This window comes from Anastrepha ludens, chromosome X (assembly GCF_028408465.1).
Source record: "Anastrepha ludens isolate Willacy chromosome X, idAnaLude1.1, whole genome shotgun sequence".
Lineage (NCBI taxonomy): Eukaryota > Metazoa > Arthropoda > Insecta > Diptera > Tephritidae > Anastrepha > Anastrepha ludens.
Window position 1 is genome coordinate 98,344,041 of NC_071503.1, and position 26,160 is coordinate 98,370,200.

The 26,160-nt window shown below is 37.3% G+C and overlaps 1 protein-coding gene across 1 annotated transcript in view; it reads left to right on the forward strand.

The window, feature by feature from the left end:
* The first annotated feature begins 5,984 nt into the window (after positions 1-5,984).
* LOC128869572 (ephrin type-A receptor 4a-like) overlaps positions 5,985-26,160 on the forward strand; it is a 100,053-nt gene continuing 79,877 nt past the window's right edge. The window contains exon 1 of the mRNA XM_054112147.1: positions 5,985-6,123. Within this exon, the coding sequence (XP_053968122.1) occupies positions 6,000-6,123 (124 nt within the window). The 5' untranslated portion in view covers positions 5,985-5,999. The remainder of the gene's footprint in view (positions 6,124-26,160) is intronic.

The window sequence follows — 26,160 nt, forward strand, 5'->3', positions numbered from 1 at the left end:
TTTTCATTTGTTGTGAAAAATTCTTGAAGCACGGAATATGAAATAGGTAAATTATGTGAAGTATTTTTCGGCAGTGATTTAATATGTTGATTTTTCATTGAAAATTTGTAATTTTCGTTTGAAATGATTTATCAGTAGATATAACTCAAAGATATGTCTGTTTTCGCCTTCCAATACAAGATTAAAGTCGTTAATCATATTGCATATGCCACTAAGAATTGCTAGTCCTATTATCAGATCTTTATTCGTTAAATGAGTCACAAATATTTTAGTATTTGGAGACTCATACAGTGTCCTTTCCAGACTCCTTCCCGGCTATGTCACCTAACTTCTGTAAACATCAATGAATCACCGTTGTGTGCTTCGACCTCCCCAAGAAATGTTTTAAAATTTCTAAGATTTAACGAAAATTTTCGTGGACTGTTTTTAAAAATCTCGAAACAAATAAGCAGTACCAATAGCTCAACAATTAAAAGCTACATCTACAATTCAAAAGATTAAATTATGGTTCGATACAAAACACAGTTTGTCAAATTTTAATACATAGGTCAACTTATATACATATATATATATATTTGGCGCGTACACCCTTTTTGGGTGTTTGGCCGAGCTCCTCCTCCTATTTGTGGTGTGCGTCTTGATGTTGTTACACAAATGGAGGGACCTACAGTTTCAAGTCGACTCCGAAGGGCAGATATTTTTATGAGGAGCTTTTTCATGGCAGAAATACACTCGGAGGTTTGCCATTTCCTGCCGAGAGGCAACCGCTTTTAGAAAAATGTTTTTCTTAATTTTGGTGTTTTCACCGAAATTCGAACCAACGTTCTGTCTGTGAATTCCGAATGGTAGTCACGCACCAATCCATTCGGCTATGGCGGCCGCTCAAGAGGTCAACATAGAAGCAATAAAATAATGTAAAAATCAGGGATTAGAGTTACTAGCAAATCGCCTATACAGTATGTCTAATAGAAGCGTGACCGCCTTAACTTAGAAACTATTTGACCGATTCGATTTTAACAAACAGCATTGTGTGGGCTTATTATATGCAATATGTTCACTAAAATGTATAGTCACCGCCATTGGCTATAATGACTCCACAGGCTCAAGTCATACTTTGTGTTAATTTCTGCGCAAGTTGTGGAGGAAATAGACTCTAAATCAGCCGAATTCGCCGTAATAACTGCTTGACCGTCCATATTATTTTACCTTTGAGTTTTTTCTTAACTGATGTCCAAACAGTACAGCAGGACGGATGTTTGCAACTATTCGTCCTAAAGGACGATGAGAATGTTCTTCTTCTTGATTAGCGCGATAACCGCTTACGCGATTTTGGCCGATTTTAACAAAACGCGCCTTCCTCTTCCTCTGAATAGGAGCGTTTGTATCCATTCGGACGACATGACCCATCTAGCGAAGCCGCTGGATCTTTATTCGCTGCGATGTGTCTATGTCGCCGTAAAGCTCATACAGCTCATTGTTCCATCGTCCAAGTAGAACTTGTTGACAAGATAGATTCTCTGTTGGATTTGAAGTCTAATATTATTATCGGTATTTATGATGGTTCCTAGATTAACGCAGTCTTTTACAACCCCGAAATCATAACTGTCAACAGTGACGTTAGTGCCGATACGCGAATGCGCCGACTGTTTGATGACAGGAGATACCTCATTTTGTCCTCGCTCACCACCAGACCCATTCGCTTTGCTTCTTTATCCAGTTTGAGCCGATGATGTCAATATCATCGCTGTATGCCAACAATTGCACGCTCTTATAAAAAATTATGCCTGAGCGATTCAGTTCTGCGGCTCGCACGATCTTTTCCAACATCAGCTTAAAGAAGTCACATGACAGCGAGTCACCCTGACTGAAACCTCGTTTGATATCAAACGGCTCGGAGAAGTTCTTCACAATTCTGACTGCGCTGCTGGCATTGAGCAACGTCATTTTGCATAGCCGTATTCGTGTGTGTCGTATTGTGAATTTCTGGTCGATTGTGGATTTCCCAGGTCTAAAGCCACACCGATAAGGTCCAATGGTTGGTTGATGGTGGGCTTCAGCCTGTCACACAATACGTTCGCTAGAACGTTATACGCGATATTTAGAAAACTAATCCCGTGATAATTGGCACAGATTGCAGCCTGACCCTTCTTGTGGATTGGGCAGAGCACACTAAAACTCCAATCGGCAGGCATGCTTTCATCTGACCATATTTTGCATAGAAGCTTATGCTTGCACCTTACCAGCTCTTCGCCACTATGTTTGAATAGCTTAGCCGGCAGTCCGTTCGCTCCCACGGCTTTTGTTGTTCTTTATCCGCGTTATCGCTATTTTCACCATGTCATGGTCGGGAAGCAGACCGATAGTCCCGTCATCAACGATTGGATTATCGCGATCTTCATATTCTATGTAACATGCCAGTATTTAGCAGGTTTGAGAAGTGTTCCTTCCGTAATTTAGTCACGCTCTGGATGTAAGTCACCAGATCGCCGTCTTTGTTCTTACAGAAAATCACCCCGGTATTAAAACCTTCTGTAAGCCGGCGAACTTTCTGGGAGAATTTTCGAGGTAGTACTGCTGCGAAATACCGTTAGATGGAATAATATTTTGATGCATGTTTATTTTCCAGCAAAGTACAATATTCACTTGAATTATCAGAAAACCTTAGATTACTAGATCAAATACGGTTTAATGCCTATTTTTTTCTATAAAAATTATTGCCTCTAACACTGCGTTACAAAAACGAACTTTTTTTCTGTCCTATGAACCAAATATACTTTTTCGGAAAGGGGAGAAAAAATAAAAATACACGTGTATCGGCGATTTTCATGTACACGTCAGAATTTTTTTTTATGTATAAAATATAGAGCTCGTAGTCCGCCTGCGTGAAAAACTTTGGATCAATTTTTAACCCTTTTTCCGTGATCCAACCGCGCTGAATTTCTGCAGGCAGACTCGTGGAAATGTTTTTATTATGAGAAATTAAAAAAAAAAAAAAAATTTATCAATTCTCAGATTTTCTTGAATTTTTTTTTTCTAAAAAAAAAAATTTTTTTTCTAAATTTTCGGCATAACTTGGAGGGACTCTAAATTTTTAAACAACTTATTAAACTTTAATTTATTGTTTCATACAACACACTCTGTGCCGTTTGTGTGTTTGTTACAGTTCGGGAAGTTCCGATCATCTGACAGTTGCGCTACTAGGAGACGTATACTTTGACAATTGTTTTAAGTTCTGTTGCGCGAAAACGTCTTTATGTATATTTCATCTTACGAAAAATTCAGTGCCCGACTCGAAATAACTTTTGTTACGTTTGTGGCTTATTCGCACCAAGTAAAAATTTTAAAAATATTACGAAAACAGTGGTTAATTCGTTTCAGAAAATATTCGAGACTGCTTATGTTCCTTACTTGTGGTATACTCCGGAAGTCGTGTGCGACTATTGCTATAGAAATTTATGCAAGTTTACTGATGGAACAATTACTGTTTACTGTACGAACAATTTGGCTACAACGTACGGAGCACTGCAGTAAACTGTGCTACTTTTGCGTAACTTTTACTCAAACTAAAGTGTACCAATACTTTCGCCGCAACAAAATTCGCTACGCTAATGTAGAATCGGTTATTCCAGCGGTTCTGTACTCACCAGAAGAACGTATAGCGGCTTCAATGGAGATTTTTGATGATGTTCCCGAATTAAGGGATGGAGAACCTATGGTAGCACCAACAATGCTATCAACATTTCTTGCATCGAATGCGAGATGCGGGGAACCAGAAGAATCGGAATTTGTACCAACACCCAGTGAACTTGGGACTACAGTGCCGCATTTAGTAACGCAAGCCGACTTCAAAGACCTTGTACGAGAAGGAAATTTGTCAAAGAGAACAGCCGAACTCTTTGCATCACGCTTTAAGCAGTGAAATATAGTGGCGGCTGATTTTAAAATAACAGCCGCTCGTGATCGACGTAGCAGTATTCCATATGACGAATTTTTTAAATTGCACGAAGATCGGGAAAAAAACCTGGCTTATTGTTGTGATATTGATTCGATGTTTGAAACATAAACGCAAAAATAAAAGGCCTAAGTTTCTTTGAAAGCATTAAAATTTTTAATGTAACAATTGTTAATTTTAATATAATAAAATTAATAAAAAAATTCGGGGTTTTATATCTCTATTGTAATGCGGAGTGATATACCTTTCTTTTGATACATCGACATATCTCATGCAATTTTTTTTTAATTTCGAACAGGTGGCAACCCGGTGAAGCATTGTCAGTGGCACCATCTAGGTGAAAAGTCTAGAAATGTGATACACTATCTGTGTGCCCAATTTCAATTCAATTCATTTCAATTCAATTTCAATTTATTTGATTTGTTTTGTACATAGTAAGACAGAGTCTTGTGGTAGTACATCTTCTTATAATTCTAGAATACGAGGATGGTATACATAGAAATTCTACTTAGATTTAAAACTATTTTAACTATTAAACTTATAGACTAAAACTTAGAGTAGTAAGTGAGAAGAAGAGAAAGATGGTGGGAATGGGAGAAGGAAAGGGGTATTAAAGGTTAGAAGTAATTAGAAACTGCAGTTTTAAAACACCTTGCTTGTTTTATAAGCTTTATTGTAGTTGGTATAGAATTCCATAGTTTAATGGCACTGACAAAGAACATGAGTTCTGATTCCAAGTAAGTGTAAGTCGGAACAATTAGATTCAATGTTCGGGTGCACTGGCATTGTTTAATGTTTTTATACAGGTACAATGGTTTTTGTGTGTATATTAGTTTATGCAGGAACAAAACAGAGCGTATTTTGAGATACGAGTCGAGGTTATGATCGAGAATCTGTTTTGAGTAGACAGATATATTTCCTTTTTTCAAACACGAAACGCGCTGCATTATTTAAAGCAATTTGCAATTTTTGTTTCGAATTATTATCAAGCCTGCAATATACTAATTCAGCGTATGATACATGAGGAACAATGAGTGATCTAACAAGTTTTAATTTAGTTTGCCGTGGCAGTAAGTAGGCAGTACAATATAGCTTTCTAAGAATATTATATACCTTGTTTACAACAAAGTTTACATGGTCAACGCATGATAGTCTTGAATTTATTCTGAAACCCAGGTTAGTTACTATGTCATCAAAGTTAATATTTACTTCATTAAGTAATATTCGCGGCAAAGAGCTAAGGTCATACTTTGAATGAGAAATAGCAATCGCCTTCGTCTTTGACTCATTTAATTTTAAGTTGTTAGATTTGGACCAGTTAGAAATACGTGTGAGGTCTTCATTAAGCCTTGCCATCAAATCTTCAATAAGACCTATTGGCCTTGACAGGTAGATCTGGGTGTCATCAGCATAGAGGTGAATCGACGAATTTTGGCAACACTCAACAATATCATTAATGAAAATGCAAAATAAAATTGGACCTAAAATAGAGCCCTGCGGCACACCTGACGTAATTGGTTTTAGACTTGAGTAGTTATCGCCACACTTAACTTGTTGTAGCCGATTCGAGAGGTAACTTTTTATTAGTTGCAGAGAAAATGCTCCAAACTTATAGTGATAGCACAATTTTTTCAGTAAAATGTTGTGATCAATAGTATCAAATGCTTTTGAAAAATCGAGTAATACTAGCACTGTTAGGTAGTTTTTATCATAAGCAGAGCGAACATCTTCAAAAATTTTAAGCATAGCTGTGGAGCAACTATGCAGACTTCTGAAACCCGACTGGAAATTACTCAGCAGATTATTCTTGTCCAAGTAGCAGGTAATTTGTCGCGCCAAAAATTTTTCAAATACTTTCGATAGGGCAGGTAAAATGCTTATTGGTCTGAAGTGCTGAGGAGCGGTAGAGCATTTTGTTTTTGGCACATGTATTATATTTGCTGTCTTCCAAAGATATGGAAATGTAGATGAGGTGATTGAAAAGTTAATTATGTGCGTAAGTGATGGTATTACAAATGGTAGAATAATTTTAAGAAATTTAAGGCAAATGCCGTCGGTCCCTATAGCATTAGATTTAACAGTATGTATACACTGTATCAAATCCATCTCTGTTGCAGACACAAATTCAAACTCACCGTCATCAACATGCTCTCGTAGAGGAACTTTTACAGGTATGTCGAGTGGAGCCCTGTTAGATGCTAGAAAGTGAGTATTTAACATTTCTGGGTCCAAACTGCACACGGGCTTATTCTCTCCTGAGACACCTAAGGTTTTAAGGTTTTTCCATAGGACTTTCGGAGGTAAACTATCATTGAGCTTCCATTGTAGATATGCCCTTTTGGCATATCTAATGATTGCAGTTACTTTATTTCTTGCTACACGATATTTTTGCCACAAGTGAGTGTTTCTATCATTTTTCCATTTCTTATATGCTTTACTACGCTCTCTAATTAAAGACAATATCTCACGCGTAAACCATGGTTTCCTATTTCCGTGGACTTTAACTTTACGCAACGGAACAAACCTATCAAATAGATGGCTGACTAAAGCATTGAAATGTTACAGTTTTTCATCCACTGTTGTGAATAACCGACACATATTCCAATTAAGCTCGGCAGCCTCCTTATTTAAGAGATCATGCTGAATAAGCTTAAAGTCTCTAAAAAATATCTCCTTTACTTGATTGTGTCTGTTGAACTTGATGTTGTAAGATAAGAATATCAACTCGTGGTCGGAAACTCCAGCCATAGGAAGCTGATCAATATGACTGACGTAATCTCTGTCACTGACGCAAAATACATCCAAAAGACTTGGTTTGCAGTGGGGTGCAAAGCGAGTAGCATATTCATTGATTAAGGAAATTCCTAATGATTGGAAACTATCTATCAAACTCCTGGAAGAAAAATTATCACAAAGAAGGTCTACATTTAAATCACCACACACAATAATATGTTCATAGGAGATGTGGAATTCCGCTAATTTATCAAATATCACTGAGAGGTCATTTCTATTGCTAGGGTTGTAAATGCATGCAACAAGACATTTGGTATTGTTATCATAAAATTCAACAAAAATGTATTCGACTTCTTGAAAATGATCTGATCTACAGATCTCTTTCCATTTAAAATTATTTTTAAAATATAAAGCAATGCCACCTCCTCGAGTCTTCGTAGTCCTATCACATCTAATAATAGTGTAGTCGCACAGGGAATATACATTATTATCAATATAGTCTTTAAACCATGTCTCTGTAATACATATTAAGTCAATGCTCAAATTATCAAAAACAAAATTTAGATAGTCAATTTTTTCAGCATTCAAACTTCGCGTATTCAACTGACAGACATTAAACCCATTGTAGCGATTAGAAATGAGTTTAAGCAATTCTCTTGCATGTTCTTTGTCTACTTGTTTTGCTATTTCATTACACATTGACAGTTTATGGTTGGGAGTATACGCAAGGTGGAGGAATTTAAATAAAGCAAGGGGATAATGAGATAGATAGGAAGGAGATCAAAATAAAAAAGATTACATTGTAAAGCCAAGAATATGAAAAGTACAAATGAAATGAACGAAATAGAAATAACAATGATTACAATGCAAAGCAAAGAGTTTGGAAAACATAAATGATAAATAAGAGAATAAATTTAACGCATACATAACATTAATAATATAACGCATAAATGTTTTAGTTTTTACATATTAGCAGTTGCAATGCTCTCTATACTCGTTTTTTCAGTTATAATTACAGCATCAGTTTGGGGTCGAGCTCTAACAAAAACTTGCCCACGAACAGAGAAAACTGACGTTAGACGCTTTTGCTTTTTCATTTCATTCAAATCCGTTAAGCCAATCCTGAGATCGTGTGGCCATACAGATATGCATATACGAATTGCTCGTTTAAAGTTATAAAATACAAAAAAAAACATTGTGACGTGTACATGAAAATCGCCGATACACGTGTATTTTTATTTTTTATCCCCTTTCCGAAAAAGTATATTTGGTTCATAGGACAGAATGTGTGTAACGCGGTGTAATCAATTGAATTGTTTCAGTGACATGGTTGGTTGAAGTTTGTCGCATAAATATGTAAGAACCTTCCACTTTGGTAATTTAAACATGACCATATAGTTTCTTGGCGCCAAAAATGGTAAAATGTTGCATCCAAGAATTTTATCTTTCTATGACGATATGTAAGCATACGAGCATACCCAGCAATGCATATACATACCTCGTAACATTATTAGATTAGGTATAACTAAATATCATCAGAATACGCATGGGCATTAAACTATTTGCACAGCAAAAGACTTCATTGACAAACATACTAAAGATCAGAGGACCAAGAAATGTTTATGGAGCTGTCCGGGGAAAATGCATAGAAAAGCATGTTTTTCTTAATTTTGGTGTTTTAACCGAAATTCGAACCAACGTTCTCTCTGTGAGTTCCGAATGGTAGTCACGCACCAATCCATTCGGCTATGGCGGCCGCTCAAGAGGTCAACATAGAAGCAATAAAATAATGTAAAAATCAGGGATTAGAGTTACTAGCAAATCGCCTATACAGTATGTCTAATAGAAGCGTGACCGCCTTAACTTAGAAACTATTTGACCGATTCGATTTTAACAAACAGCATTGTGTGGGCTTATTATATGCAATATGTTCACTAAAATGTATAGTCACCGCCATTGGCTATAATGACTCCACAGGCTCAAGTCATACTTTGTGTTAATTTCTGCGCAAGTTGTGGAGGAAATAGACTCTAAATCAGCCGAATTCGCCGTAATAACTGCTTGACCGTCCATATTATTTTACCTTTGAGTTTTTGCTTAACTATTGTCCAAACATTTCCAATAGTGCGGGCATCATGCGAATGTGAAGGCCAATCCAACATTTTAATCCCGGCTTCGATGCTTAGGACTGTTGTTTTCTTGTAAAATCCAATGTTTGCTAGTTCTTTCACAAATCTTCGCAGCTGACGGCAATAAACCCTTGTGGTAAATTTTATTCGGCAGTCCCAAAAATTAACCTTAGCTGTATACTCGAGAGTTCGTTTAAGTTGTCGATTATTAGCAGTACAGCAGGACCGATGTTTACAACTATTCGTTGATGACGGATAGACAACCTTAGGCTTAAAATGTAGGTGACAAAATTGTCTTTCAGAAAACCTATCTTATGTCGATATAAAAAAATTTTTTGATCCAGAAAAAAGTTAATAAACTTTGATAATTTAGTAAAAAACGTCAATAATGCCTTTTTTTTAACTTTCAACAGCTGTTTTGCGAAAACTACGACTTCCATTGACACAAATTATAGATTGCCATGTAGGTTATATGTGTGCCTTTCGAAATTTATGCACTTCAAAGAAATGACGCGCACTGTTTTCGCGATTGCAGGTAATAACTCCACTATTGCCCAAAAAACAGGTTTTTTCGGAATATCTCGGAAAGCGTTCTTTGAAAAGAAAACAAAATTCATTTTTGGTTTCAGCGACCTCAAATTAGTTTAAAAAACGCCTTTTGGTCGAGCACCATTTTTGGTGTAAACTAGTGTAATTGATGATAATTTATTATTTTCATTTGTAGTGAAAAATTCTTGAAGCACGGAATATGAAATACAGTGGCTCACAGCTTATTTCGTGTGCCCGTTTATCAAAATAAAAAAGTTTTATATTTTTGTATAAACTTTATTTAGAAAAAAAACTTAAACGTACATTCAAAGATAAATTATTTCTTGTTACAAACCTACATAAATAAACTTAAATTATTTCTTCTTAAGTAATATTTTTACAGCAAAAGCAAAATTATAAGTAAATCCACGTCACACCTTATTTCGTGTGCTTAACCAAACTAGAAGAAACATGATTTTTTTTTTAATTTATTAAGTTTTTACTAATCTAATATTTTGCAGGGTAGCCTTTTTGTTTTAATACAGCTTTTAACCGGGATTGCATGGAGCTAACAAGTTTTCCAGTGTATTCAGGAGATATTTTCTCCCACTCCACTGTTTTTAGATCTTGTTTGTTGCTTATGTTATGTTTTCTAATTTTTTGATCCAGAATATTCCATAAATTCTCAATTACATTGAGATCAGGTGATTGTGCTGGCGTTTTTACCACATGAGGGCAATTCCATATAAGCCACCGTTGCACTAATTCCGACTTATGCTTCGGATCATTGTTCTGATAGAACCTGAACCTGTCCCGAATGCCTAATTTTTCAGCACTTTGTAGTAAATTATTTTTTAATAAATTCAAATAAACTGTTTTATCCATAATTTCGTCGATAAAAACCAAGTTTCCGACACCAGCTATTGACATGCAGCCCCAAACCATTACATGGCCCCCACCATGTTTTACTGTACCACGCAGATTCTTCGGGTCCAGCTCCGCGTTGGGCTTACGCCAAACGAAAGACTTTCCGTCGGAACCAAAGAGGTTGAATTTGCTTTCGTCGGCGAAAATAACGTCATTCCAAAATGTTTGGTCTTTATTAACATGGTTTTCGGCAAACTCCATCCTTAATCTTCTGTTACGCTCATTAACAAACGGTTTGTTTCGAGCTGTGCGACCATGGAAATCAGCTTTGCGCAGAATTCTTCTTATTGTTTCAGGATTACATGACTTACCAAGTACTTTTTCAACCTCTTTTGTCAAAGCTGGCGCACTAATTCGTGGGTCTTTTTTAATTTTTCTTAATATCCACCTTCCATCAGCTTCTGTAAAAATTTTGTTTGGAGCTTGGCGGCCTTTGTCAACCACTCTTTTTTCACGAGAAAAGCATTGAATAATGTACTGTACTGTGGAAGTACTTAAATTTACAATTTCAGCAATTTTTTTCTGCGACTTTCCATTTTTGTAATGCGTAATCACTAATTCGCGCCCTTCAATCGACGTACGACGATCCATCACGGTATTTTTAAATTAAGCTGGACAACCGACTACTTTCAATGTGTAAACTAAATAAGGATATAATCTAATATACTATACAAAACAAATTTCCTATAATTGCTAACCGGTTTACTGGCATCGATAACGGTAAAAGTGAACACACGAAATAAGCTGTGACGTCAATTTACCTAGTATTCTGTTTTTGTTGTAAATATTCTACTAAAGCAGAAAAAATTTGAATGCATTTATACATGTTTGTAATTAGAAAAAATTTATCTTTGATTGTGCATTTAAATTTTTTTTAAAGTAAACCAAATAAAAATAATTTTACAATTCTTTAGTTTAACATACAGCCACACGAAATAAGCTGTGAGCCACTGTAGGTAAATTATATGAAGTATTTTTCGGCAGTGATTTAATATGTTGATTTTTCATTTCATTCGAATTTGTAATTTTCGTTTGAAATGATTTATCAGTAGATATAACTCAAAGGTATGTCTGTTTTCGCCTTCCAATACAAGATTAAAGTCGTTAATCATATTGCATATGCCCATAGCTCGCAAATGACAGTTGATCGTTTTTTCTTACATGCTCTGCTTCGTAACATAACCGAAAAGATTGTGCAGATACGATCTCGCTCTGAGCGGCTCTCTTTGTTTTGTTTTGAATCGGAATGGTAAAAAAAATTTTCAAAGTTCATATTCATATATGATTTTATAATGGCTGCATACATAAAAATATACATGTACACACATAGAATACAATACAAAGAAAAAAAAAAACACTTAAAAATGTATATCTGTGTCACAAAGTTCGTTGATTTGATGGGTAATAGTGTTCTTTTAAATGGCGTTGGGCATCGTCTATTACTATACAATTTGTCTGAGAATAGCCCAAATACAGTTTACCTTTGAAATAGTATCAAATAAATAACTAATTTGTCTCTCTGTCCTCATTTTTTAAAACTATTTAAAATTTTGAGTTTTGCAAAAAGGATCAAACGCACACAAAATTTTTAAATACATACATACGTTTATATATTGTAGTTCAATTGTACCATATATGAACGAAAACAAAAGTGGATGCTTCTACCAATCATATCCAATACGTGACGTTTCAAACATTTATCACTTACTTACCTGCTCTATTCCTCCACTTAAAGTAGGAACTCTTCTACGAACTCTTCTTGGTCGTCCTCTAGGCATATTTTAAAATTAAATATGGATGTACTTTTTTCTTAAAATAAATTCTATTTTGCGTCTGTCCAAAACTCTTTCTAATTTGCACTGTTGCCGTTGTTTTAAGTGAATTGACAAATTTCAAGTCAATTGGCAATTCATACCAATTATTGCTGTTATCAATATGAAAATTTTGATAACTTTACACGCAAATATTTCATGAACAAAGTAACCAATTTTAATTTTTATAATTTTCCGGAAATATGCTCATCAAAACCTTTCTTTTGATATATATTTCATATCTGTACATATTGTAGTTTAGTCAGAATAAGCGCCATGTTTTAAAATAATACAATACTATAGAAGAAGAAGAAGATAACAGAAATTGACCATCCTCCACTTTTCAAATGTTTCTGAATAGTTGAAATTACTTCCGTATTATTAATCTGTAATTCGTTAAGAGCTTCAAGTGATAAGAAATTAATATGGTCGCGTTCAAAAGGAGCGGGCTGCATTAATGCGGGAATGATTTGTAAATGTGAGGCTTCTGTATTACCAAAGGTCCTATTGTTAATTTTAATAGTGCTGTTATGAAATTTAATAAGAAGTGTTCCAGATATATTTCTCCGCGTTTTATCAACATAAATAGCTGTGTAGCAATCATTTACCAGGATAACCTCTGACTCGATCTCTTCGATTAATGGGATATAATGATTGTTGCTCGTTACGCATGTAGAATTTTGACTGCTTATAAGATTAGGAATACATTTGGTATTTGAAATGTTCCTTATTTGGTTTTCTTTACAAATTATTATATCATTATATTTTTCACAATCATTTATTATACCATATATAGTGTTGCCGTTTTTTTAAATCTGCTTAAATTCAAAATTAATTACAGAGTTTTTTCTTTTTACTAGTCTTAAAATTATGTTTTCATAGGTTTCCTTTTTTGTGAAGGGAATCTTAACCAAATAAAATATTTTTTTATTAGTATTGTATAAGACAGATACTTTGGCAAATTGGAGTGCCTCTTCGGGGCTCACAAAAACAATATTTTCTTCTCCAATTTTACTTGTAGCAGTTTTAATTTCTTTTTTATATAATACTAGCAAACCCGGCCCGCTTCGCTGGGCACACTAAAATAGAATAGATATGGTTTAGAACAGAAAAGATATGGTTTTCATATTATTTATTTCTTTATTCTCATACTATTTATTTATTTATTCAATACCACGTTTTGGTCTCTATCTCGAGACCCTAGTCACGGAGCGGCATGAAAAATTCTCTGAACTAAAGCATTCACCAACAGCTTCCATTTGATACCCATATTGCACTTACACATCCGAAGGTTACCTGAGTCCACGTTTTGACCTATATCTCGAGACCCCTGTCACGGAGCGGCATGAAAAATACTCTGAACTAAAGCATTCACCAACAGCTTCAATTTGATATCCATATTGTACAAACACATTCTAGGCTCCATGTTTTGGTCTCTATCTCGAGACCCTAGTCACGGAGCGGCATGAAAAATACTCTGAACTAAAGCATTCACTAACAGCTTCCATTTGATACCCATATTGTACATACACATCCGAAGGTTACCCGGGTCCACGTTTTGACCTATATCTCGAGACCCTAGTCACGGAGCGGCATGAAAAATACACTGCACTGAAGCATTCACCAACAGCTTCCAATTGATATCCATATTGTACAAACACATTCTAAGGTCCACGTGTTGGTCTCTATCTCGAGGCCCTAGTCACGGAGCGGCATGAAAACTACTCTGTACTAAAGCTTTCACCAACAGCTTCCATTTGATACCCATATTGTACATACACATCCGAAGGTTACCCGGGTCCACGTGTTGGTCTCTATCTCGAGGCCCTAGACACGGAGCGGCATGAAAACTACTCTGTACTAAAGCTTTCACCAACAGCTTCCATTTGATACCCATATTGTACATACACATCCGAAGGTTACCCGGGTCCCTGTTTTGACCTATCTCTCGAGACCCTAGTCACGGAGCGGCATGAAAAATACTCTGTACTAAAGCATTGACCAACAGCTTCGAATTGATATCCATATTGTACAAACACATTCTAGGGTCCACGTGTTGGTCTCTATCTCGAGGCCCTAGTCACGGAGCAACATGAAAAATACTCTGAACTAAAGCATTCACCAACAGCTTCCAATTGATATCCATATTGTACAAACACATTCTAGGGTCCAAGTGTTGGTCTCTATCTCGAGACCCTAGCCACGGAGCGGCATGAAAAATACTCTGAACTAAAGCATTCACCAACAGCTTCCAATTGATATCCATATTGTACAAACACGTTCTAGGGTCCACGTGTTGGTCTCTATCTCGAGGCCCTAGTCACGGAGCGGCATGGAAAATACTCTGAACTAAAGCATTCACCAACAACTTCAATTTGATATCCATATTGTACAAACACATTCTAGGCTCCACGTTTTGGTCTCTATCTCGAGGCCCTAGTCACGGAGCGGCATGAAAAATACTCTGTACTAAAGCATTCACCAACAGCTTCGAATTGATATCCATATTGTACAAACACATTCTAGGGTCCACGTGTTGGTCTCTATCTCGAGGCCCTAGTCACGGAGCGGCATGAAAAATACTCTGAACTAAAGCATTCACCAACAGCTTCCAATGGATATCCATATTGTACAAACACATTCTAGGGTCCAAGTGTTGGTCTCTATCTCGAGGCCCTAGTCACGGAGCGGCATGAAAAATACTCTGAACTAAAGCATTCACCAACAGCTTCCAATTGATATCCATATTGTACAAACACATTCTAGGGTCCACGTGTTGGTCTCTATCTCGAGGCCCTAGTCACGGAGCGGCATGGAAAATACTCTGAACTAAAGCATTCACCAACAGCTTCAATTTGATATCCATATTGTACAAACACATTCTAGGGTCCACGTGTTGGTCTCTATCTCGAGGCCCTAGTCACGGAGCGGCATGAAAAATACTCTGAACTAAAGCATTCACCAACAGCTTCCAATGGATATCCATATTGTACAAACACATTCTAGGGTCCAAGTGTTGGTCTCTATCTCGAGGCCCTAGTCACGGAGCGGCATGAAAAATACTCTGAACTAAAGCATTCACCAACAGCTTCCAATTGATATCCATATTGTACAAACACATTCTAGGGTCCACGTGTTGGTCTCTATCTCGAGGCCCTAGTCACGGAGCGGCATGGAAAATACTCTGAACTAAAGCATTCACCAACAGCTTCAATTTGATATCCATATTGTACAAACACATTCTAGGCTCCACGTTTTGGTCTCTATCTCGAGGCCCTAGTCACGGAGCGGCATGAAAAGTACTGTGAACTAAAGCATTCACTAACAGCTTCCATTTGATATCCATATTGTACAAACACTGAACTAAAGCATTCACCAACAGCTTCCAATTGATATCCATATTGTACAAACACATTCTAGGGTCCACGTGTTGGTCTCTATCTCGAGGCCCTAGTCACGGAGCGGCATGGAAAATACTCTGAACTAAAGCATTCACCAACAGCTTCAATTTGATATCCATATTGTACAAACACATTCTAGGGTCCACGTGTTGGTCTCTATCTCGAGGCCCTAGTCACGGAGCGGCATGAAAAATACTCTGAACTAAAGCATTCACCAACAGCTTCCAATGGATATCCATATTGTACAAACACATTCTAGGGTCCAAGTGTTGGTCTCTATCTCGAGGCCCTAGTCACGGAGCGGCATGAAAAATACTCTGAACTAAAGCATTCACCAACAGCTTCCAATTGATATCCATATTGTACAAACACATTCTAGGGTCCACGTGTTGGTCTCTATCTCGAGGCCCAAGTCACGGAGCGGCATGGAAAATACTCTGAACTAAAGCATTCACCAACAGCTTCAATTTGATATTCATATTGTACAAACACATTCTAGGCTCCACGTTTTGGTCTCTATCTCGAGGCCCTAGTCACGGAGCGGCATGAAAAGTACTGTGAACTAAAGCATTCACTAACAGCTTCCATTTGATATCCATATTGTACAAACACATTCTAGGCTCCACGTTTTGGTCTCTATTTCGAGGCCCTAGTCACGGAACGGTATGAAAAATACTCTATACTATAGAAATCATCAACAGCTTCCATTTGCTACCCATATTGTACATATACGTCCGAAGGTTACCCGGGTCCACGTTTTGACCTATATCTCGAGACCCTATCTACCAATAGGTATTCAAACTATACGGAAACCATCTTATATACCTACTTAACAATGTGTGTAAGTTTGGTTTAATTCGGTTTAAAGACACGGCGGGTCCACGTTTTGGCATATATTTCGAGACCCTAGTCATCAATAGGTATGAAAATTACCCCACATTAAAGCACTTATCGACAGCTTTCATTTGATGCCCATATTGCACATCCACAACCAAAGGTTACCCGGGCCCACGTTTTGACCTATATCTCGAGACCCCAGTCACGGAGCGGCATGAGAAATACTCTGTACTAAAGCATTCACCAACAGCTTTCAATTGATATCCATATTGTACAAACACATTCTAGGGTCCACGTGTTGATCTCTATCTCGGGACCCTAGTCACGGAGCGGCATGAAAAATACTCTGAACTAAAGCATTCACCAACAGCTTCCATTTGATACCCATATTGTATATACACATCCGAAGGTTACCCGGGTCCACGTTTTGACCTATATCTCGAGACCCCAGTCACGGAGCGGCATGAGAAATACTCTGTACTAAAGCATTCACCAACAGCTTCCAATTGATATCCATATTGTACAAACACATTCTAGGGTCCACGTGTTGGTCTCTATCTCGGGACCCTAGTCACGGAGTCGCATGAAAAATACTCTGAACTAAAGCATTCACCAACAGCTTCCATTTGATACCCATATGGTATATACACATCCGAAGGTTACCCGGGCCCACGTTTTGACCTATATCTCGAGACCCCAGTCTCGGAGCGGCATGAAAAATACTCTGTACTAAAGCATTCACCAACAGCTTCAATTTGATATTCATATTGTACAAACACATTCTAGGGTCCACGTTTTGGTCTCTATCTCGATTCTAGTCACGGAGCGGCATGAAAAATACTCTGAACTAAAGCATTCACCAACAGCTTTCATTTGATACCCATGTTGTATATACACATCCGAAGGTTACCCGGGTCCACGTTTTGACCATTTTCCCGGCAATTATTCGAATTTTTCTCACCTTTTAAACCTTCCCTAGACCTCCACGAATAATTCAAGACCAAGATAAGATAAATCCGTTCAGCCATTCTAGATTTATAAGCGAACATAGGGACAGATTTGACATTTATATATATAGATAGACTAGCAAACCCGGCCCGCTTCGCTGGGCACACTAAAATAGAATAGATATGGTTTAGAACAGAAAAGATATGGTTTTCATATTATTTATTTCTTTATTCTCATACTATTTATTTATTTATTCAATACCACGTTTTGGTCTCTATCTCGAGACCCTAGTCACGGAGCGGCATGAAAAATACTCTGAACTAAAGCATTCACCAACAGCTTCCATTTGATACCCATATTGAACATACACATCCGAAGGTTACCTGAGTCCACGTTTTGACCTATATCTCGAGACCCCTGTCACGGAGCGGCATGAAAAATACTCTGAACTAAAGCATTCACCAACAGCTTCAATTTGATATCCATATTGTACAAACACATTCTAGGCTCCATGTTTTGGTCTCTATCTCGAGACCCTAGTCACGGAGCGGCATGAAAAATACTCTGAACTAAAGCATTCACTAACAGCTTCCATTTGATACCCATATTGTACATACACATCCGAAGGTTACCCGGGTCCACGTTTTGACCTATATCTCGAGACCCTAGTCACGGAGCGGCATGAAAAATACACTGCACTAAAGCATTCACCAACAGCTTCCAATTGATATCCATATTGTACAAACACATTCTAAGGTCCACGTGTTGGTCTCTATCTCGAGGCCCTAGTCACGGAGCGGCATGAAAACTACTCTGTACTAAAGCTTTCACCAACAGCTTCCATTTGATACCCATATTGTACATACACATCCGAAGGTTACCCGGGTCCACGTGTTGGTCTCTATCTCGAGGCCCTAGACACGGAGCGGCATGAAAACTACTCTGTACTAAAGCTTTCACCAACAGCTTCCATTTGATACCCATATTGTACATACACATCCGAAGGTTACCCGGGTCCCTGTTTTGACCTATCTCTCGAGACCCTAGTCACGGAGCGGCATGAAAAATACTCTGTACTAAAGCATTGACCAACAGCTTCGAATTGATATCCATATTGTACAAACACATTCTAGGGTCCACGTGTTGGTCTCTATCTCGAGGCCCTAGTCACGGAGCAACATGAAAAATACTCTGAACTAAAGCATTCACCAACAGCTTCCAATTGATATCCATATTGTACAAACACATTCTAGGGTCCAAGTGTTGGTCTCTATCTCGAGACCCTAGCCACGGAGCGGCATGAAAAATACTCTGAACTAAAGCATTCACCAACAGCTTCCAATTGATATCCATATTGTACAAACACATTCTAGGGTCCACGTGTTGGTCTCTATCTTGAGGCCCTAGTCACGGAGCGGCATGGAAAATACTCTGAACTAAAGCATTCACCAACAGCTTCAATTTGATATCCATATTGTACAAACACATTCTAGGCTCCACGTTTTGGTCTCTATCTCGAGGCCCTAGTCACGGAGCGGCATGAAAAATACTCTGTACTAAAGCATTCACCAACAGCTTCGAATTGATATCCATATTGTACAAACACATTCTAGGGTCCACGTGTTGGTCTCTATCTCGAGGCCCTAGTCACGGAGCGGCATGAAAAATACTCTGAACTAAAGCATTCACCAACAGCTTCCAATGGATATCCATATTGTACAAACACATTCTAGGGTCCAAGTGTTGGTCTCTATCTCGAGGCCCTAGTCACGGAGCGGCATGAAAAATACTCTGAACTAAAGCATTCACCAACAGCTTCCAATTGATATCCATATTGTACAAACACATTCTAGGGTCCACGTGTTGGTCTCTATCTCGAGGCCCTAGTCACGGAGCGGCATGGAAAATACTCTGAACTAAAGCATTCACCAACAGCTTCAATTTGATATCCATATTGTACAAACACATTCTAGGCTCCACGTTTTGGTCTCTATCTCGAGGCCCTAGTCACGGAGCGGCATGAAAAGTACTGTGAACTAAAGCATTCACTAACAGCTTCCATTTGATATCCATATTGTACAAACACATTCTAGGCTCCACGTTTTGGTCTCTATTTCGAGGCCCTAGTCACGGAACGGTATGAAAAATACTCTATACTATAGAAATCATCAACAGCTTCCATTTGCTACCCATATTGTACATATACGTCCGAAGGTTACCCGGGTCCACGTTTTGACCTATATCTCGAGACCCTATCTACCAATAGGTATTCAAACTATACGGAAACCATCTTATATACCTACTTAACAATGTGTGTAAGTTTGGTTTAATTCGGTTTAAAGACACGGCGGGTCCACGTTTTGGCATATATTTCGAGACCCTAGTCATCAATAGGTATGAAAATTACCCCACATTAAAGCACTTATCGACAGCTTTCATTTGATGCCCATATTGCATATCCACAACCAAAGGTTACCCGGGCCCACGTTTTGACCTATATCTCGAGACCCCAGTCACGGAGCGGCATGAGAAATACTCTGTACTAAAGCATTCACCAACAGCTTTCAATTGATATCCATATTGTACAAACACATTCTAGGGTCCACGTGTTGATCTCTATCTCGGGACCCTAGTCACGGAGCGGCATGAAAAATACTCTGAACTAAAGCATTCACCAACAGCTTCCATTTGATACCCATATTGTATATACACATCCGAAGGTTACCCGGGTCCACGTTTTGACCTATATCTCGAGACCCCAGTCACGGAGCGGCATGAGAAATACTCTGTACTAAAGCATTCACCAACAGCTTCCAATTGATATCCATATTGTACAAACACATTCTAGGGTCCACGTGTTGGTCTCTATCTCGGGACCCTAGTCACGGAGTCGCATGAAAAATACTCTGAACTAAAGCATTCACCAACAGCTTCCATTTGATACCCATATGGTATATACACATCCGAAGGTTACCCGGGCCCACGTTTTGACCTATATCTCGAGACCCCAGTCTCGGAGCGGCATGAAAAATACTCTGTACTAAAGCATTCACCAACAGCTTCAATTTGATATTCATATTGTACAAACACATTCTAGGGTCCACGTTTTGGTCTCTATCTCGATTCTAGTCACGGAGCGGCATGAAAAATACTCTGAACTAAAGCATTCACCAACAGCTTTCATTTGATACCCATATTGTATATACACATCCGAAGGTTACCCGGGTCCACGTTTTGACCATTTTCCCGGCAATTATTCGAATTTTTCTCACCTTTTAAACCTTCCCTAGACCTCCACGAATAATTCAAGACCAAGATAAGATAAATCCGTTCAGCCATTCTAGATTTATAAGCGAACATAGGGACAGATTTGACATTTATATATATAGATAGACTAGCAAACCCGGCCCGCTTCGCTGGGCACACTAAAATAGAATAGATATGGTTTAGAACAGAAAAGATATGGTTTTCATATTATTTATTTCTTTATTCTCATACTATTTATTTATTTATTCAATACCACGTTTTGGTCTCTATCTCGAGACCCTAGTCACGGAGCGGCATGAAAAATACTCTGAACTAAAGCATTCACCAACAGCTTCCATTTGATACCCATATTGAACATACACATCCGAAGGTTACCTGAGTCCACGTTTTGACCTATATCTCGAGACCCCTGTCACGGAGCGGCATGAAAAATACTCTGAACTAAAGCATTCACCAACAGCTTCAATTTGATATCCATATTGTACAAACACATTCTAGGCTCCATGTTTTGGTCTCTATCTCGAGACCCTAGTCACGGAGCGGCATGAAAAATACTCTGAACTAAAGCATTCACTAACAGCTTCCATTTGATACCCATATTGTACATACACATCCGAAGGTTACCCGGGTCCACGTTTTGACCTATATCTCGAGACCCTAGTCACGGAGCGGCATGAAAAATACACTGCACTAAAGCATTCACCAACAGCTTCCAATTGATATCCATATTGTACAAACACATTCTAAGGTCCACGTGTTGGTCTCTATCTCGAGGCCCTAGTCACGGAGCGGCATGAAAACTACTCTGTACTAAAGCTTTCACCAACAGCTTCCATTTGATACCCATATTGTACATACACATCCGAAGGTTACCCGGGTCCACGTGTTGGTCTCTATCTCGAGGCCCTAGACACGGAGCGGCATGAAAACTACTCTGTACTAAAGCTTTCACCAACAGCTTCCATTTATTTATTTATTTAACTAATTAATAGTCTAAAAATACAATATTTCTTACAGACTATGAAAACAGATTAATGCTGAATAAATTAATTAAAGTAAAATTAAACTTATAATTAACTAGTTTCAATTGTAATGAGTGAAAGAAAAAGAATACATTTTTTATAATTTACAGAAGAAGATTAGATTAATACTAAGAATTTAGTTCAACAATTCATTTAGAACCAATTTGAAGTGATTCTTTGTGGAACAGAAATCCAGGCCAGTATGATTTGAAAGCGAATTAAAATCACCCAGAGTTCTAGAAATCGGAGCATTGGAAGGATAATTAGCTCGTGCCATCCCTAACCGGAAAAAATCATGATTCCGTAAACTTCGCTGAGGAATATTGAAATTGATTTTCTCGAGTAGCGATGGGGAGTCAATAACCCCATTTATCAAATCGAAGAGGAAAGTAATGGAGAGAATAGTCCTTCTAATATCTAGTGATTTTAGATTTATAAGCAAGCACCGACTTTTATAGGATGGAATTGGATCAGTGAAATTTAAAGAACGCAATGCATAACGCACAAAAGCTTTCTGGACACGTTCAAGCCTACTAATATGACAAGCATAATATGGTCTCCAAATAAAGACGGCATATTCTAACTTGGAACGCACCAGAGACGTATACAACAACTTTAGAGTATATGGATCAACAAAGTCTGAACTAAAACGTCGAATAAACGCAAGTACTGAATAAGACTTTGAAATAGTGTGATTTAAATGTTTTTGAAAAGAGAATTTAGAATCAAATACCACACCAAGATCAGTAATTTCACTTCGATGAGATAAGCTAGAACCACAAATGTGGTAGGAAGTGGGTATAAGAGAACAAGATTTAGAATAAGAAATATAAAAACACTTGCTTATATTTAAATCTAACTTATTTCTTTTACACCAAGAATCAACGTTATCTAGATCAGATTGAAGGTTTAAAGAGTCCACTGTACTTGCAATCCTCGAGTATATCTTTAAATCATCGGCATACAAGAGAAAATTTGCGTTATTAAAACAACTAGAAATGTCATTAATAAAAAGTATAAAAAGTAAGGGGCCCAGTATACTTCCCTGAGGTACACCAGAGGACGCAATGAAAGAAATAGATGACACACCATCAACATTAACAACACATTTCCGAGAGGAGAGATAGGATTTAATCCATTTTAAAAGAGTGGAATGGAATCCTATAGCACTCAATTTGGAAATTAAAACCCTGTGATTAACCTTATCAAATGCTTTTGAAAAGTCTGTGTACACAGCATCAACTTGAGTTTTTTTTTTAAACGATGATATACAATATTCAGAGAACACAGCAAGATTTGAAACAGTAGATCTACCTTTCATGAAGCCATGTTGGTCTACTGAAATATAACGACTAACTACGAAATAGATTTTATCTTTCACTATTAATTCAAATAATTTTGATACCGTGGATAATTTGGCAATTGGTCTATAATTAGTAATATTGTTTTTATTTCCACTTTTGAATACTGGATTAATGGTTGTTACTTTCCAAGCATCTATGAATTCTCCTCGATCAAGGGATTTGTTAAACATTAACAAAAGTGGATAGGCAATTGCAGAGCAGTTTTTAAGAAGATACGAAGATAGCCCATCTACATCAGTTTTTGTTGATGTTTTAAGTTGCCGAATTCCATCTTCGATATCAGAAAGCGTAAAAGTTAACGAGCCAATATTGATTGAGGAATTCATGCTCGAATGACACTCATCAATTAAATCAGAGTCTACTTGAAAATTTGAACAAAAAAAATCTGCGAAAAGATTGGCTGCATCTGTAGAAGTATGTGCTTGAGTTTCGTTATAGAAGACAACCGAAGGAATACTTGAGCATGATTTCCTAGATCTAACATAACGCCAGAAGGAACTAGGATTTGATTTAATGTCCGATTCGAACTTGAGAATATAATTTCGCTTTAAGTCCATATCCAAAGATTTAAGTTCTCTAGAGAACTGTAGATATTTATCTTTATCTGTGAAGGAATGAGAAAACTTAAACTTTTTGAAATATTTATTTCTCAAATTTTTTAGTTTTCTCAGTTCCTTGGTATGCCACGGTACTCTATAACTAGTCCTTTTTATCACCGGTATATTATTTTTACAGATATCATTTATATTATGCTTGAAAATATCATAACAATTGGCAACTTCAACCCCAGTAAATAAAGAATCCCAGTCTATAATATCAACTGCTGAATTAATTATATTAAAATCAAAGTTTTTAAAACAAAAATTGGAAGTCACATTCTCAAAATAAAAATCATTAAACTCATAGAATTCTATATGAAGGACAAGTGGTACATGATGCAGACCAGGAGTAGACAGAGGGTCTACACATTCTAATAAAGAAAAATTTATATTGTCAGTAATGAAAATGAGATCGAGAATTCGAGAAAGACTATTTGAGAAATTATTTATCTGAACCAGTCCAAAACTTAAAAAATTATCAATCAAATAAATTTCAGATATACTACTAACATTATTAGGACATAATGCAGTACTATCATCTAAACTAGACCATTCAATATTACTCAAATTGAAGTCCCCAAGAACACAAAAGTTGCCATTATTTGAGGTTAGAGCTAAAACATTATCCACATGTGCTTTATACAGTGTATCAATACTTGACGGAGGAATATATGACGCACAAATCAATATATTTGAAGCACCATGCACAGAGACACACAGCTGATCCAGGAGTGTATCATTGTTTTTCAGAGATACTAGTGATGAGCTATACTTCCGTTGAACAGCTATTAAAACCCCTCCACCTCTGCAGAGACCAGTTTTCTCGACATCACGGTCTTTACGATAGACATGGTATAAATTTGGATCAAAAAACTCATTATCGAAAAAGTTCTCATTTAACCATGTCTCGATGAGAACAAAAATATCATAGTCCATGTGCGAACTAAACGCTAAAAGTTGATTAGATTTAGTTCTCAATCCAGAAACATTTTGAAAGTACATTTTTAAATTTTTTTGGCCATTATTGAGAGCACAATTTTTTATTGCTGATGCATTGGTGAATCGTTTTTTTGAAAAAAATGAAAAGGTCGGATTTTTGGCCATATGTCCGCATTGAGCACCTTTTCAAAAGAGCATTCTGATACTCCCAATTTAAAATTAATTTTTCTAAGTGTATTTAATTCCGTATCTTTTTTAACAAGTTTGTAGCATACCAAAGACTTAGTTTCAATTTCAGCATGCTTCGACACATAAGTCAAAATATCAGTTTCATTGACATTGGGCGAGAATGACGACAAGTGTAGCCATTTAAATATTGGGACCACTTGTAGCTCATTATTGTTATTGGAACCAATCACAATAGGCTTATTAAATTTCCGTCTACTACTTTTTGTTACCATTTCCCACTGGGATGTCTGTCGTATTGCGGGCACAGATTCAGTAGCAGCATTTAAAACAGAAGTCGCAGAGACCTGAGATGAAGCAGCAACAGAAGCAAAGGTAACTTTTGCAGGTGCAGTAATAGTAGCAGCAGCCGTCTTAGATGTAGTCTTAGCTTTCTTTTCCTTAGCGACGGCAGAACCATGCAAAGCAGATGTTTGCGACGCAGGCTTAGACGTAGCAGCAGAGTTCAGCGCATTGTTTTCATGGTCATTAGGCGGACAACGAACAGAAAGAGGAGAGAGCAAAGAGCTCGCATATTTTGAATTTGCACTACCGAGAACGCTAGCAGAGTTAGCAACAATGCTTTTGAGATTTTTTACCTCAGTTGTTAATGTAGCGAGAGCGACATCTTTTGCTTCAAGCTTAGAATGCAAAGAGCGAATTTCTGCAAGAAGATCATCTGATTTTTGCATTGTTTGTTTTTTTTCTTCACGCAGAGCATTTACAGCAGATAGTATGCGACTGTTTTCCGTTCTAAGCGCAGCTAGTTCTTTAACAACAACAAGCAATGTAATTTGTTGCTTATTATTGTGCACATTCGTATCATCATGATTATTATTTTTTGTTTCGGCCGAAAGTACTGATAATGTTTGACACCTAATGGAAGAGCGTCTATCAGCAGAGCAGGTCTTGCAGAGATACGGTTTATCAGATGAGAGCAAGAAATCCACATCTGCCTGTAGTAAACCAACACAATCAAGGTGAAAGAACTCTTGACATTCAGCACACTGCACTTTCGGTTGAGGACGATCAACTTTTTGCCCACATACACACGGCATATTTGTCTTGTTTTTTATTTAGTTTTTTATTTACACTAATTTGAATTTAGTTCAGACTATAATAAATATATATAGCTTAAAGTCACTGTCTTTTAATTTTTGATATTAACACTAAATTGCCATTTTATATTATGTCGAAATAACTTTTGTATAGCAAAAAATACAGAGCGATTAGAAAAACACGTCCGACATATACCGCTGTTGTACACGGTTTGTACACATTTGATACCCATATTGTACATACACATCCGAAGGTTACCCGGGTCCACGTTTTGACCTATCTCTCGAGACCCTAGTCACGGAGCGGCATGAAAAATACTTTGTACTAAAGCATTCACCAACAGCTTCGAATTGATATCCATATTGTACAAACACATTCTAGGGTCCACGTGTTGGTCTCTATCTCGAGGCCCTAGTCAC